We start from the raw sequence: 15,148 nt of genomic DNA on the forward strand, positions 1-15,148 counted from the left end.
AGGGCCAAAAGCACCGTTCAGGTGTACTAATAAACAGCATTAAATATCAGTACTTGCCAGGTTTTCAAAATCTATTAAAAATATATGTATCTATGCCAATGACAATCAGAAAAAGCAGCACAGAATCCCCTGAGTAAAGAAAACAAATCAGAAATACAAAATTCCTACTGCCACAATTTCATTAATTATGCTTATTTCTATTTCATAGTTAATGAAATGCTATGGACTGTTACATAACAGAGAAAAAAAAAAAGCCATTACGTATGGAAGGCATCTAAAATAAAACTGGTTTGCATACCTGAAATTTTAAACACGTTCAGCTCCCAGAAAGCAAAAATCACTACCGTTAAGTTTCCACATTAACAGCAGGAAATATGTCCCAGGTACAGTCTGGAGCATTAACACTAGCCCATCAGCTACAGAAATACTAATTGCTCTCACTGATGTGGTAAACATTCAAAATGAAGGTATCTCTCTTCCTGGTTACTGATTATAGGCTACAAACTGACTAGAGTTATATGGACTCAAATGTTCTGAAAATATTGTTTGGATGCCTATTCTATTAATTCTTAGTATCAACTGAAAAAACCTTTGTCCTCTTTTACTATGGAATATAGACATTCCCATTAAAAGTGAATATTGTATAAGATAAGAATGGTTATATGTTTGCAAAGATAACATGCCAGTGAATTAGAAGTTCTATGACTTTTCAGATTTTTTCATCCCTTACATGTTACTAACAAGACATATTACATTGAAACAAGGTATGTTTAACGTGACAATAATCATCTATTGCTATTCAGAAGTATTAATTATGCTCTCAGAGAAACCGCATAAGCACTAAGTGTTGCTAAAGAACTAATCTGAGTGATCATTCTTGAGCTCTGCCAAAGGACACAAATACTAATCAAGATTTGCTTATACTGACAGCCTTACCACTATTTTCATGATACCTGTGTCACAGCCAATTTCACAATTCAGTCTTTAAGAATGACACAGTATGTAAAACACGCACACCACTCATGCAACTGATGCCCCAAACAAACAATTTTGTAGATGTACCTAAAGGAATTTAGAAGTTCCCCTTAGCCCAGGTCTAAACTACGTACACGAGTGAGAGGTGACCTGTGACAACGTTCAACAAACTCAGCCTACTTCTGCAAAGACAAAGGATCAACTTGCTAGGCTTTTTAAACCTACTTACTTACTTTTCATTTAAACAAACTAGGAACAGACAGACCATCAGCTACAGTTTCTCAGCAACAAGGACAGTAACTATCACATGCAAGCAGTAACTTCTTAAAATGCCCAATTAAACGTCAAGAACACATCTGTCTGTCTGTCTGGGTTATACTATTTCTATACATAAGAAAATACTGCCACTTGAAAAACTGGGTATTATTTGTCAGCCCTGAATTTTATGCATAAATGATGAAAAATTTCAAGTATCAATATGTGAAATGGGATCAGTAACTCCTAACAGCTGTTCTTGGGATCTGCATTCAGAATAGGAAAAAAAAGTTTTTTCCTTTTTTTTTTTAAATACATGTCTCCAAATACTAACACACTTCTTGCCAGATAATAACTGTTAAACAAAAAAATGAAATCATCTATAATTAAAGAAGAGGTTCTCAAACCAAAGAGGATGAAATCAACAGAAATCAGTAACATTGCAAAAATAAGAAACCAGAATTCTGAACTCCTCTAGATTATGGATTATGAAAACAGAAGGAACATTGCATATACACAGTACAGACCTTTCTCTGGTGACTCTACCAAAGATAATTTAGGCAATTGTATGTCATCTTCATAGGCAGTGGTGCAAATTTCCTTAAAATCAGCAAGTCCTGAATATACTCTGTCTTTTTATGCCATTATTTGAATGGAACTCACATAGACAATATCAGAGAATTTATGTAAAAGACTGATTGAAATGTTAAACTTACAGCTGTGGTAAATTGGGTCTAACAAAGGGATCGTTTTCTGCCCCATTCACAGCTTTATTTTTCCTCTGCTTGGGTTCAGAATTGGCAGATGGTGCCTGAGAATTATTTGTAGTTGGTGGCTTTCGCTTGGCCAGGAGCTTTCTTTGCCTTTCAATGTCTTCCCTTTGTTGATTCACCCATTCTTGCTGCCTGTAAACCCCCAAAAAAGTGTTATTAATGTTTCATTATTTTGCTTTTTAAAAGAATTATCTTTAAAAATTTTTAGAACAATTTTCTTTTGAATTTTCTTTTTCTCCTCCCTTTTCCAAAGTGTTACACAATATTTCTGTACTGGAAAAAATAGTACATATCTGAGCTGATGGATATGTTGTTTTATACCATCAAAAGAAATGCAACAAAAGTATCTAATCTTTATAGGCCAAATGCTGAATTTGATCTGTCCATTCTCAAGTAAATCATCAGTTTGGTTGTATGGCAAACAAGACCATATCAACAGACTTTTTTAGACAACCTTAACTTCCTAGGCAGTTTCATAAAATGTTAAGACAACACAATCCCCTTCAAAACCAAGGTCTTGGTAAGTTACTTATACATACAAAGCCATAGACTGATTCAGACTTATTAACAAAGTACATCTTCAAGATGCACTGCATAGTTACTTTACCATCATCCCCAATTGTCTCCCAGACTACACTTCATGGGCACTATTTTCTGCAGAGTGCTGAAATACCTGTTGTAGCAACTCTTTTCCAGCTGTCCAATTTCTCTCATCCCTTTGGGCTATACTACCTAAGGATGTCAGATTTGTCCCTCATCTTTCATGGCAATGAGGAGCTGGATGCCTGCAAAAGGTGCTACAAACATGGATGTGCAGGGAACAGCTATGTGACATGAGGAATGAGAGAGTCACAGACTTCATCTGTCTTGATACTTGGCTAGCTGCTTGGTAAAAAATCACTGATATAGTTTCACAGCTCTTTCTACAAGCTGAGCTGAATAATCAAAAGCTATTCATTTAATACATTCACATATTTCCATAAGGATGGTTAAAATCAAGTGAAACCAAATCATTTTTCAAGGACATCCAGCCTCAGTGCTCCTTCAGTCGATTAAGGGAGTCTTGTACTGCGCTCTCAGTCCTCAAAAAGCAAAACATACTATGTATGAAAAACTGCTCCAAACCTAGAATCCCAGAAATAAAAAAAAATCCACTAGAGGGAACTAAGCAAGAATTTAAGAACATTGCATTGACTAACTTCACAAGATTCTGAAATGCAAAGCCATCTGTCCACTGTTCAGTAAATGAAGCACCATGACGAACTGTGGTAAAATGCCCCAGGCGTAATCTGTCTTGCATGCTCTTCTCTCTGCTTGCCAGCTTTTCCTGTGTGCTCTAAGGAAACAAAATATATTCATATTTAGTAATACTGAAGTGTTAATACTAAAACATAAAAAAAAACCCCTTTTATTATCTTACTACTTTTATTCTAATTTCTATACAACTCAAATATCTGTGCTTGTCAGAATTAGTACTGATGATGATTTATGTAAAAAAAAAAAGTTTAACTCAGTTTCCCTATAAAGTTCATTTATCTTCATAATTAAAAGAACATTCGTAAATGCAGCAGAATCAGTCAGCATCATACCGTATATAATACCGTATATAATAAAGATTATGTCTATACACATCTATTATACTAAACAAATCATCTTAGATACTAGGAGTGCATCAGCTCCAGTTAGCCTGGGAACTGTTACTACTTGAACCGAAGTATTCAGTTGCAGTAATATAAGCAGATGCTCTTTCTGAACCCTGTCGACACCAGAAGAATCTGTGGGACACAACTGATGACTGAGTCTGCTGCAGCACAGAAAGAAAGAGAACTATGAACACCACTGATTCTGAAGACAGAAACTTCTCTAATTGCTACAAATGCTGGCTGCTTCTTGGGCCAATGGCCCGAAACCACAGAGTGAGAAGCTGATGGAAATAAGGATCATTGTGCTAACACTTCTAGTCTGAAGAGGAGGCCTCCATGGCCTTTGAAGAAAAATTTCCTATGTGATATTCTCAGTATGAAGTCTGAACCTAGCATTATATGGAACAAACCAGAGGCATATTTTCTTTATTCCCCTCATGCAGGAAGTTTAAAAGGACCAAAATAACTTATTTATGGCATGCTAGCAAGGGAATTCCCCCTAATGTCAGATCGTCTGCACCGTTGTATCATACAGCAGCATATAGTGTGGCTGTTTACCTTGAACTGTTCTATACCTTCACTTGTAATGAGCTGATTTTCTGTTCACTTTTTGTTTGCTGTTCTTCAAACAAGATTATTTTAACAAAGAGGAAGGGAAACAAGATACCACTGTCTTTTACAAAGAGTGCTGCAAGCTTAAATATAATTGACATTAAATCTGAAATAGACATTTCTTATGAAGAAGTATGAAGTAAAATGGTCACCTTCATGTTCTCGTTCCCATCAATTCTAACCTAGCATAGCATTTTATCATTTTACATCAAAAATTATCTCAGCCAATTAATCGCATCATAGAGATTATTATCTGGCTTCTCTACACAATGCATTAAACTCAGATTTTTTTTTTCATCCACTTAGAAACTTAAATTTTATCCAGATAACAGATAACATACTAAATTCTCATGTTTTATGTTGCATTATATCTGAATTACTCATGACAGGGAAAATAAATCAAAAAGACAGATTTTTCATTATCTGAAAAAGGCTCAATATTGTATTTTACTATTCAGGATTATAACAGAATATTCATTTCCACATAGAATTCATTAATACAAAACTTCAGCAGAGACTAATCACAAAGTAAAACTGAAAATGAAGGAACTACAGTGGAGTTCTAGAGCACTCAAGAGTTTTTATCACAACAATTTTGAAAGCAAACTTACCTTTTCAATTAGAAGCTTCTTGCTCATTGAAATACATTTGTTTAACCTTTCCTTGTATTTTTCAAGTAGCTTTTGTTGTTCATCTATTTGTCTTCTAAGATCACAGTTAGCCTAACAAATACAAGAAGCATTTAAAGAAATATTGAAACACTTTTTTTTTTTAATCGGAGGCCACTGAAAACAAAGGTATCTACCTTCAATACATGCAACATCTTTCACACAGCTGAACATACATAAGCATACATATATAGTAAGGAAATATTTATATTCTCCCTATAGATTAGGATGGATCTGTGAAAGATGTTTTTCTGTTTTAAAAACAGGAATGAACATGAAATAAAATGCATTCAAGAACATTACTTCCTTCACACCAAGTTGCATTCTGTATTAGAGAGTATTCAGCTTGTATATATTTTCTGTATATAAAAGCATTGTACTGATCATTTTTCCATTCCTCCAGAGCTAAATTGATGTTAATTAAGCTCTGGATCCTTTGTGTTTTATTGCCAAAATAATACAAAATTATAATGTTTTTAATATAAAATGAAACTTGTTATCATTATGGATTTTTACTGCAAAAAGTTAAATTACATGAGTAGAAAATATACCAAGTTTCCTATGTTCCAGTTATCTTTATCACCTTAGAAGAACATATTAATCTGTTTTATTGCTTTTTTTTTTTAAGGTTAGCTTTCTACCCCACACTGTTGGACACATGCTGAAACAGGTACCCACAAAGCCTGCAAGTACAATTTTATAATATGTGGTATCATGGATATATGCCTGCACACATACCAACACAGTAAACAGACTATGACTTGCAAATTGAGGGCTTTTTGTTTCTTTAGTGTGCAGTTTATTTCACATTTTAAAATATCATCTCTCCAACCTTACTTTCAGGGACAGAAGCACTAAGACTCCTTTAGCTGAAAGCAAGTATTAAAAAAACCAATATATCACAGGGTAAGTTTCTTATTAAAAATAACTACTGCCCGTGATAGTTTGTGACAATCACTTTCATTCTGAAACTGCAGCTGTCCCACCGATGATTGTTATTCACAATTAAAACAAAAATATCTGTTACATGAAATTATATGAAAAACATAAGGGATTAACCAACTGTTTGAAAAACAACACCAACTTTCTTTGTAACCCCAGGAAGTGCAGAGATGTATTTAGTTATTAACAAGTTGTAATACAGAGCAAAAAAAAAAAAAAGCCTTATGCATTTATTTTACAGGCCTCTCAAATTAAAAAAAATAATAATTAACAACACTTTCCAACTTTTCATTTAGTAACTTTAAGAAACATTGATTATTCAGGCATTTAAAATATTTGCTGAGAATCCATTGCCTGTTTTTCCAAATATTTTTACCCCAGATCTAACACTTACCCTGAGTAAGTCATCTATACGACCTTCTTTCTTTTCCAAGTCTTGATTTTTATTACTTTCTAGTGCAGCTAATTTCAGCATTGTGAGATCAGTCTGAAAAGAATATTTTAAAGTATTTAATACTTTCCTTTAACAATTACAGCATTATTTCTGTCATCTTTTTCACAAAGGGATATCAACTTGTATCATCAGCACATATTACTTCCACGTATTTTGGAAGTGACAGGGAAGATTCATATTCAAAACTGCTTTCTCCCTTCATTAGAAAGGGCTGGGAGCAGTTGAAACAAACCACTAACTCATGGACAAGTTATTGTTCACAAATAATGTAAGGCAAGAACATAAGATGTCAACTATGAGGGCTGCTCCAAAAGTAATGCCTTCTATTCTATTATGTTGGTCCACAACGTCAGAGGCAGATGTTGATGGTATGGCAGCAGAAGGTGAACCTTACCAACAACATTCTGTTAGATTTTTTTACCATGTGACAGACTGCACCAGAAAGGCAACCTGGCAAAACAGCATCTGACATGGAACTACGTGTGAAGTAAAAATGTGTCATTGAATTTCACCACGCAGAAAAAAAATCACACCTGCTGACATTCACTGACACTTCCTGAATGCTTATGGAGACCAAACAATGGATGCAAGCACACTGAAGCAGTGGCTGGTACATTTCAGCAGTTGTGACAGTGATGTGAAAGACTAGCCACATTCTAGACTGCCATGCAGATTTTGATGAGAATGAAACACAGGCTCTTATTCATGGCTGGCAGAAATGCAGAGCTAATGGTGCTGACTATGTTGGCAAATAACATTTGGTAAGTGAGGATTTGCTCTACCAAGTACATGTCCTATTTTTACATTGTTATTTTCATGGAGATAAACAGGAGGCATTACTTTCTCAGTGACCTACACAATTACTTTACATCCTGTGTATTTGGTCAACAGGCAAGATAGTTTTGTTCTAACTAACTTGTGAAAGGAAGAATGAATTGCATTAGACAGGGCAGAGATAATAAAATGTGCTATTTGCTTTTAATGTCATGACAGGAACGATAGTGCATTTTGACCATCATCTCACTTTCCTTCCACTGTTTTATTTCAGCAGTTATATGACAACAGCAGCTACCATCTCAAGTATTATCCAAAAGAGGAGTCTCTTCTTCTATGTTCACACGACAGTTAAAATCTTTTGCAGAAGCATACCAAGCACATTGTCTAACTGCTCACAAAGCACTAAATTAGAAGCAGAGTGCAAAATACAAAACTAATTCAAGAGACTGCAATTATGAGCTGCTGAACTTAAAAACAAAAATCCTTTTGAAGACTGAAAAGCAAAGCTTCTGAAATCCTTTAGGAGTTTAAGAGTAGTTGAAAACCAAAGAAATAAACATACCTATCAGCTTTTTCCTATAGTTTGAATTTGTACACTCAGAAGCACTTACCTGAGTAATTTTAAAAGATAACTGCTTTGGTTGTGTGATAGGGTGGTCCCCAAAAGCTAATGAAGTAGGAGAAGGACTATTCTGTCGGACCTGAAATGCATGAAAAGAAAGGGTTTTAGATATAACTGTAATATTCAATTATGAGCACAACTTTGTTTACAACTCTTGGCAGGGTGATACTGAACACAGAAATATGGCGTCCTTATTACACAAGTTACTACATAGTACACTGCACTGTGAATTATTGCTATGCTGTTATACATCCCTTGTATTCTAGAAAGGATGCAATATATTCTCTGAGAAAACTAGGACTGTCACTCCTGGGAAACAAATGGAAAGATTTAAGACAATACGAGACTGGCACAAGGCAATGCCTTGTCTTATAAAGACTTATTTTTCTGATTCTAAGATTTTGCAACTCAAAAATAATGTGAGTTATTTTGGAGAGTTTATTTCCCATGGGACAACTTGAAAGGGGAAGCTAGTGCTGATCAGAACACAAATTCTGTTACTGAAACTTCCCAGAAACACTAATTTGTGTATTAGGCATTGCAGTCCATAAATTTCATTCAAGCCCTTATGTGAGGGCCAGAAAGGGATTAGCTTTAGTGCTGACTTGTGAAAGGGGTAATTTTCTCCTAATAAAAACCCAAATAGCAAATGAAGGGGGCTCAGCTGGGTGAACCTGGGACAGAGGAGTGTTGATATCCCATAATGGGGCCAAGGTTCTCCACACTGGGCTTCATCCAAAGGATGATAGTTTAGTGGACACGGTGGTGCCTCAGTGGGCATGGAGGTGATGGCCGGGCTCAGTGATCTTAGAGGCCTTTTCCAACCTTAGCAATTCTATTCAAGCCAAATTCTTCAAACTTTATTACCCTCCAATTTGTTAGCAATATGTTTGAAAGTACATGGAATTAATTATATGTCTACCATAAGAAAAAATAATTTCTGTAATTGGCAGAATCCGTGTGGCCATTAAGAATCACATGCGTATACCTAACACCAAAATTGAGCATGTGAGGGGAAAAAAAAGAATTACTACTGTGACTAACAAAAACAATTTTAGCAAGTTAGACGAGTTATTATTTGAAAACTTATCATTTATCAAAAGTTCAGCTTTCAAGTCCTTTGTCATGGGATCACCTCCCTTGAAAGCAATAAAATACTCACTTATTCTGTGTAAAGCTTATGAATAAACACCAAAAGAACATTTTAACATTTATAGATCATTTCACATTACTTTGTATTCAAAAATAGTTTTATAAAAAAAAACAGCACAACAGTGTTAAGAACTTACTTCTAGAAAATTTTAGTTTTAACATTTATTTTGATCCTTCTTTTCCCCCATGCTATTTAAAAATGAATTACTTCCTATCATTCCTTCAAAAAAACATTCCTTGCTTGCATACAGACAGTAGCCACAGTTTCCTTCTCAAAAAGTAGTATCTCCAACAGTCAGGAAGTTCCCAAACTTACAGAAGAAGGGGCGGAATGTGAGTTCTGAGGAGATCGGATTGCAGGAGGTACACCTCGAACTGGACTAGAGCCGTTTCCACCTTGGTACTGAAGAGAAGATACAACCCTCAAATTATTCAGCCTTTTAAATTAAAATATATTATACAAACACTGAATGACACAGCTCATCTGTACAATTAATATGTAATCTAGACTGCATTATTTGGATTACTGAAGCCTTGGGTCATCTAAAGGAAAGAGCAGAGGAAACTGCTTTCTGTCTTTTATCTCAGGCTGCATCAAGAAACTGCATCTCTTCTTCAAAGTTTAACACAAACTTACATTACAATTTTTTTTAAAGTGTATCATGAAGAAAAGCTATACTTTATCATAATCAGTATTTTTATATATAAGTGGAAGAAGGGTAGCCTAAGAACAAAGCAAGGCTAGACTGTCACCGCAGGATTTGACAACTAAGAAGTTCACAAGTACCACCTAAAATTGCTTGGGGAAAAAAAAAATTAAAGACAAAAACCTTACCTCAAAATAGTCACTAATCTTGTGGCCACGTCCCCCAATACTCTTTCCTGAAACGAATACATTATAACAGGTTAAACAGATTACTTACAGATGAGTTACGTTTTTACCTACACAATAAATATTTCAAAACTTAACTCATGTTAATTAGTTTTCTTTGATGTGATAATATGTGATCTCCCAACATTAGATAATAAAGGGATTGGTTATAACAAAGAGATCTGCATGTTCCTTAAATTCAGAAATCAACACATACTTAACTCCTAAATCAGATTTAGTACACACTTACAGTAAGACCAACCTTTTCTAGATAAGGAAGCTCATCTTTCATCCTATAGATGAAATCTTAATCAGCATCTCCCTTATTCAGACATTATCTTCAAGTTCACCCAGACCCAAAATATCAAAATAATCTATTAATATTACATGCTCCAGGTGAATTACTCTGCCCAAATGTTCAGCCCAAGGACTACTCTAAATGCCTGTTAAAATAGAGGGCGTGGAAGATGAAGAGTACTTCCATTCTTCCCAGAGTAATAATCAGACTCCAAGTTACAGCATCCACTGAGGAGACAAGTAGAGCAGAACAAGATAATAGAATTTCTTTTATTTTAACCAGTAACAAGACAGGACAACCAACCTGAATTCACCATTCTGACATGAGTGACCCAATCCACATGTGGCATTACAAAAATCTCACCAACGCCTTATCCAATGGAACAAATAATTTATTCTATTCAGCTTTAAGGTAAATTGCCTTCTTTACGCTCTGAACGTGGACCAATGGTCAAAACTTCAAAATCTCTACACAGGAATACATTTTTGTAATAAATTAGGAGGTTATTACCACAAATCTCTCTGCTTTTTTCAAAGACTTTCAAGCTTTCCTGTTGCTTCAGCTCTCAAGTGAAGTGGCATTTCAACTTAGAAACAAAAAGAATCTAAAGGAGACGTCACCAAAACTAGTTCCTCTCCCCTTTTGATGAAATTTTGCCCTGAAATTAAATTTCTATTTCCTCCCTCAAAATGTCACATTAAAGAAAGAAACAAGAAAAAACTTTGTAAACATTCAATTGAAAGCCTGTCTCATCCCAAGCCTCCCCCATCTCGAGAGCACTAAGCTGTATCCATAGTAAGGAAGTATAAAATTCAATTATTTTTAAATATCCATGAAAAAAAAGCAATCAGATTTTATAACCAGAAATCCACTTTTTCCCTTACCTACTGAAAATAAATATAAGCCACAAAAGTGCTGCTAGCTTTTAAACAGTACACAGAATGACATCAGAGCTGCAAGTTACAGAGAGCAATGCACAATTCTTATGGTCAAGTACGAACAAACCACAGGTTTTACTTGCCCATCCCTTCAACCAGTGGATAAATTTGTGACCTGTGGTTAAAAGATTTTATGTTTATCACCCCAAATCCAAGATCTGTCTTACACAAGCAATACCACAGAATTGTTAAGGCTAACAGTCAAAAATCTGTGCATCATCAATTAATCAAATATATATAATAACCATATAATTCTTTGGCAGTTTACCTTGGCTGCTTTCACTCTGAGTGTCTGCTTTTCTTTTTCTTCCTCTGGAAGGTTCTGACTGCTTCTTCTCTGGAGTCTATGAAGAACAGAAAAAAATGTGTTTCAACAGCAGCTCTACTTACTTCTATTACAGCTATAGTACTGCAAAATAAGCTGGAATTTTCATTCATAAAATATGACTTCACAAATCAACAGGAATGCTGCTATTTCAGACCTTATTTGAAGTAGATAATATGACTCTTAGTCAATCAAACAAATATGAACTAGAATAGATACTGAAGGAGGTAAGAAAAAATTCTTAAATACTCATCCAAAAGCCAATTATGTATATTAATTATGAAGCCACCATACCTTTTTATCTGTTCTGGAGTTTATGAACAGACAATTTTATTTGATTTAGGCTGCATTTCACTAAGAAATCTTCAGGTTATAGCTGTGGGTATTTTATAGCTTTCTTTTATCCTCAGTGAAATAATCTGACTTTTTATCAAGCTTACTACAACACTGCCATAGAATACAGAATTCTAGTGCTTCAGTAAGATGACAATAATGTTCTTTACTTTTTAAGTACAGAAGTCATCTCCAAGCCAATATAAGTTGTAGATTTCTAGATTCAAAATTTTTTTAAGTGAAAAAGTATGGACTCATTATTTCTTTTTTCAAGAATATTCAGGAATCACTGCCAAAAATGACAATCAGAGCACACAACACTGATAACAAGAAAGGGTTTTGTCAGAAGCACCTTTAAGTTTTATCTGTTCTCCCTTGAAGTGAGCATTCAAAACAGACAGTCCTCCTAGAATAAGTTACATTGTACAAGCTGCTTTGGTTCAAGGCAAACATGCTGCTACTTTGCACTTAAGTCTTCAAGGAACTCAAGCCAGTTAACAAGAGAAATCACAGAAGCAATTAAATGAACCCTACTTCACAGTCAAGTAATGAGTGGTCCCTAATATCTCAGACTAACTTTGACATCAGTGAGAAGACATTTCATTCTTCTGTGTCAATATTTAATCATTTAACCAAGTTTGTCAGTTTGTGTTCAAAGGATTCTTCTTTCAATTCAGTGTCATCACAATTCAAATTTCAACCGATTACTAAAATAATTTTTAATACATTTCAGTTTCAATAAGGTCATGTGGATACCTTCAAATATAAATTTTCTACAAAAGTCTGAGAATATTTATTTTGGCAAAGAGGTTACTTGTGATCTACAGAAAATCATCAGCCTACACAGAAAAAGTCAGGACAAGAAAAAGCTCAAACTTCCTTATTTATACTACATTTTTTTATTACATATATTTATTCTACATATTGTTTACAACAGTTACAACTGTAACTGTTTTACTAACAGGATACATAATGAGTTATAATTACTTACATTTATTAAATATTATTTTTAGTTAACTCTTCTGACCAGAGTCTGTATGCTTTACAATCCTATCATACATTAGCTGACTGAACAAGGTAGACTCCTGAAAATTAGGTTAGCTTAAAACTACATGATTCCAAAAGCAGAACATGTAGCTCAGAAATATGACTTGTATCACTTGCAATCACTGTCAGGTAAATAGTTAACATTAAGCTCTCTCTCCACATGACTGAACTGAAACTATTTAGCCAATCACTTTCATCCTATTCCTTATTTTCCAGCTTTTAATTTTGCAGATACCCTTCTAATGCAGTTTTACCTGCCATATCAAGCCAAAAACTCCCCCAAACCTGTCCACAAGCTAATTAATACTTAACCATTTAAAATTCTCACCCAAGAAAATTAGTTTCCAAATGCAGTGACTTGTGCATTCCACTCAAGGACATTTAAAGAGGTTTACTGTTTTAAAACTAAACTCAATCCAAAAACAAATGTCTATTTCATCAAGCTTTTCTGATTTCACTCTCCAAACTGAAAAGCATGAGCACAATAATGATATTACCCAACAGAGTCACACTCGCCTTTTCTTAGAACAATATTCACATGGCAATGTACAGTATTCAGTCACTAGCAAATGTTCTCCAAAATCCTTTCTAAAGAATGGAACCACATTTAGCTGAAAACTAATGGGGCTGAGGAATACCTTCCTAGTAAAGTACCTTCCTGAGACGCTTCAGATCCATTTACCTACAGGCAAGACTTAGATTAAAATCCTCTTATTTCATAAGCAAGATGAAACAGTTTTGAAGTTATCTAAAGTTAGCTTTTAAAACTACGTTAAAGTCACCTACAGCTTGGTGTATCAGCAGAGGACTGTACATCACAGCCTTGACCCTAGTTTACTCTTCTATTTTTATCAGGTTCCCCCAAGTCTTCTCCTCATATTCACAGTTTTAAATCTTGGATTTCAACATACTCTTTAATGAAATAAACATTTATAAGAACCAACCCTCAACTAATTAATCTCCTTTTAGCGATACTCACATAAATATTTATATATACTTCACATGTAGTTAAATATTTTCTACCATTATTGTAGATCTGTTAACAATGGAACTCAGAAAGTTATTTTTGTAGAGAAAAAAAATGTAATAAAATGAGTTTTGTTTTGTCTCACCACTTAAACCTCCAGTATGCTTTTTTAGCAGTTAATGTTTTTCATTTGCACAATGAATGAGTTGATAGTTTTGCATAAGTGCTTTCTTCTAAATCCTATCCCTTCCAAAGCTTTACAGCTAGGGCAAACAAATACAGCAATGCTGTTTTCCTCAGCATCGCATTATAAATTCCAATTAGATCAAACCTTCAGTTACTTCTGAAATTACATTTATAATGAGGGTTTTGTATTAATGGGAACTGAAGCAACTGAACAGTTACAAGCAAGCAGAGCAAAACATTTAAATAGCTAATCAAACCGGACAAATCAAGCCACAGACAAAGCTTTCCTCCTTTAAATAATTCATTATCCACAGAGAATAGAAAATACTAGTTGTAATTAAAAGAATATATTTGTAACCAGAACAAGGAGGAGTAATCCGCTTTAACAAGGGATGGTGGAGGAAGGCCAAAATACCAGAAGTCTATGAGAAGCACCTATTCACAGTCTGAGGTAGCCAATTTGGTTTAACTACAAGCAGCTAATACATACTCAAATTAAGAACTACGTAATGCAGCAACAAATCATTTCCTAAAATAATAAGAATATATAAGCTTAAAATAAAGTTGAAATACAGGTCTAGATATTAAGATCAAATTGCCAGTTAACATTTATTGCTCACAAAGCTTGGTTTCAAGTTATTTTGCAGATCCAAATTTACTTTGAAAATCATCTCTTCAAACTACTATTCACTTTTGTTGCCCTTTTCTTGATGCATCCATCAGAGGAAAGAAAAAACAACTGTAATTCTTATAGTTGTATTAGCTGATGTCCATGGAGAAAACAAAAATAAAGTATAAAATAAAAAACTACACACCAGAAAAACAAAAACAGTGTTGGAGAAAGCTTGCTTTGCTTTGCCACAAATTCATTTCAATGATTTTGAGATTTGCATTCCTACTTCTTTTTCTTTCAAGATCTGTTTATAATACAATAGTTTTTTTCACAACATCAAACGATGATGCTGCTTTCCATATGAATAAATCTACATTACCTTCTGCTAGAGGAATTCTCTATTATGAAAGCCATTTAAATAAAAAAATAAAAATAAAAAAGAGAAAGACCTTGTTTCTAGTACTATGGTTTCACGTGTACTTTTGTTAAGATTACAGCATGTAAGAAACCATATGTTATTTTTAGAACTAAACTCTAAAAATTTATTAACATATTTGGTATTACAATTATAATTTAATTCCAGCAAATAAAACTGCCAACTTATAAAAATGGGTCAAGAAATCATATTTCATTATTCAGTGTGATTAATACCAAACTTTCAGCAAACAGAAGAAACTTGGAAAACTGAATTGCTCTG

The 15,148-nt window shown here is 34.2% G+C and overlaps 1 protein-coding gene across 5 annotated transcripts in view; it reads right to left on the reverse strand.

Moving 5' to 3' along the window:
* The window catches only part of TLK1 (tousled like kinase 1), a 90,713-nt gene that overhangs the window by 28,420 nt on the left and 47,145 nt on the right, over positions 1 to 15,148 (reverse strand). For all 5 annotated transcript variants that reach the window (XM_065750655.1, XM_065750653.1, XM_065750657.1 and 2 more), the window contains exons 4-11: positions 11,249 to 11,324; positions 9,709 to 9,755; positions 9,190 to 9,276; positions 7,711 to 7,800; positions 6,263 to 6,355; positions 4,870 to 4,980; positions 3,203 to 3,339; positions 1,947 to 2,135 (exon numbers count right to left, since the gene is read on the reverse strand). In XM_065750655.1, the coding sequence (XP_065606727.1) occupies positions 1,947 to 2,135; positions 3,203 to 3,339; positions 4,870 to 4,980; positions 6,263 to 6,355; positions 7,711 to 7,800; positions 9,190 to 9,276; positions 9,709 to 9,755; positions 11,249 to 11,324 (830 nt within the window). The remainder of the gene's footprint in view (positions 1 to 1,946; positions 2,136 to 3,202; positions 3,340 to 4,869; positions 4,981 to 6,262; positions 6,356 to 7,710; positions 7,801 to 9,189; positions 9,277 to 9,708; positions 9,756 to 11,248; positions 11,325 to 15,148) is intronic.

Source organism: Cyrtonyx montezumae, unplaced genomic scaffold (genome assembly GCF_038088225.1).
Source record: "Cyrtonyx montezumae isolate F1298 unplaced genomic scaffold, pur_monq_1.0 scaffold_7, whole genome shotgun sequence".
Lineage (NCBI taxonomy): Eukaryota > Metazoa > Chordata > Aves > Galliformes > Odontophoridae > Cyrtonyx > Cyrtonyx montezumae.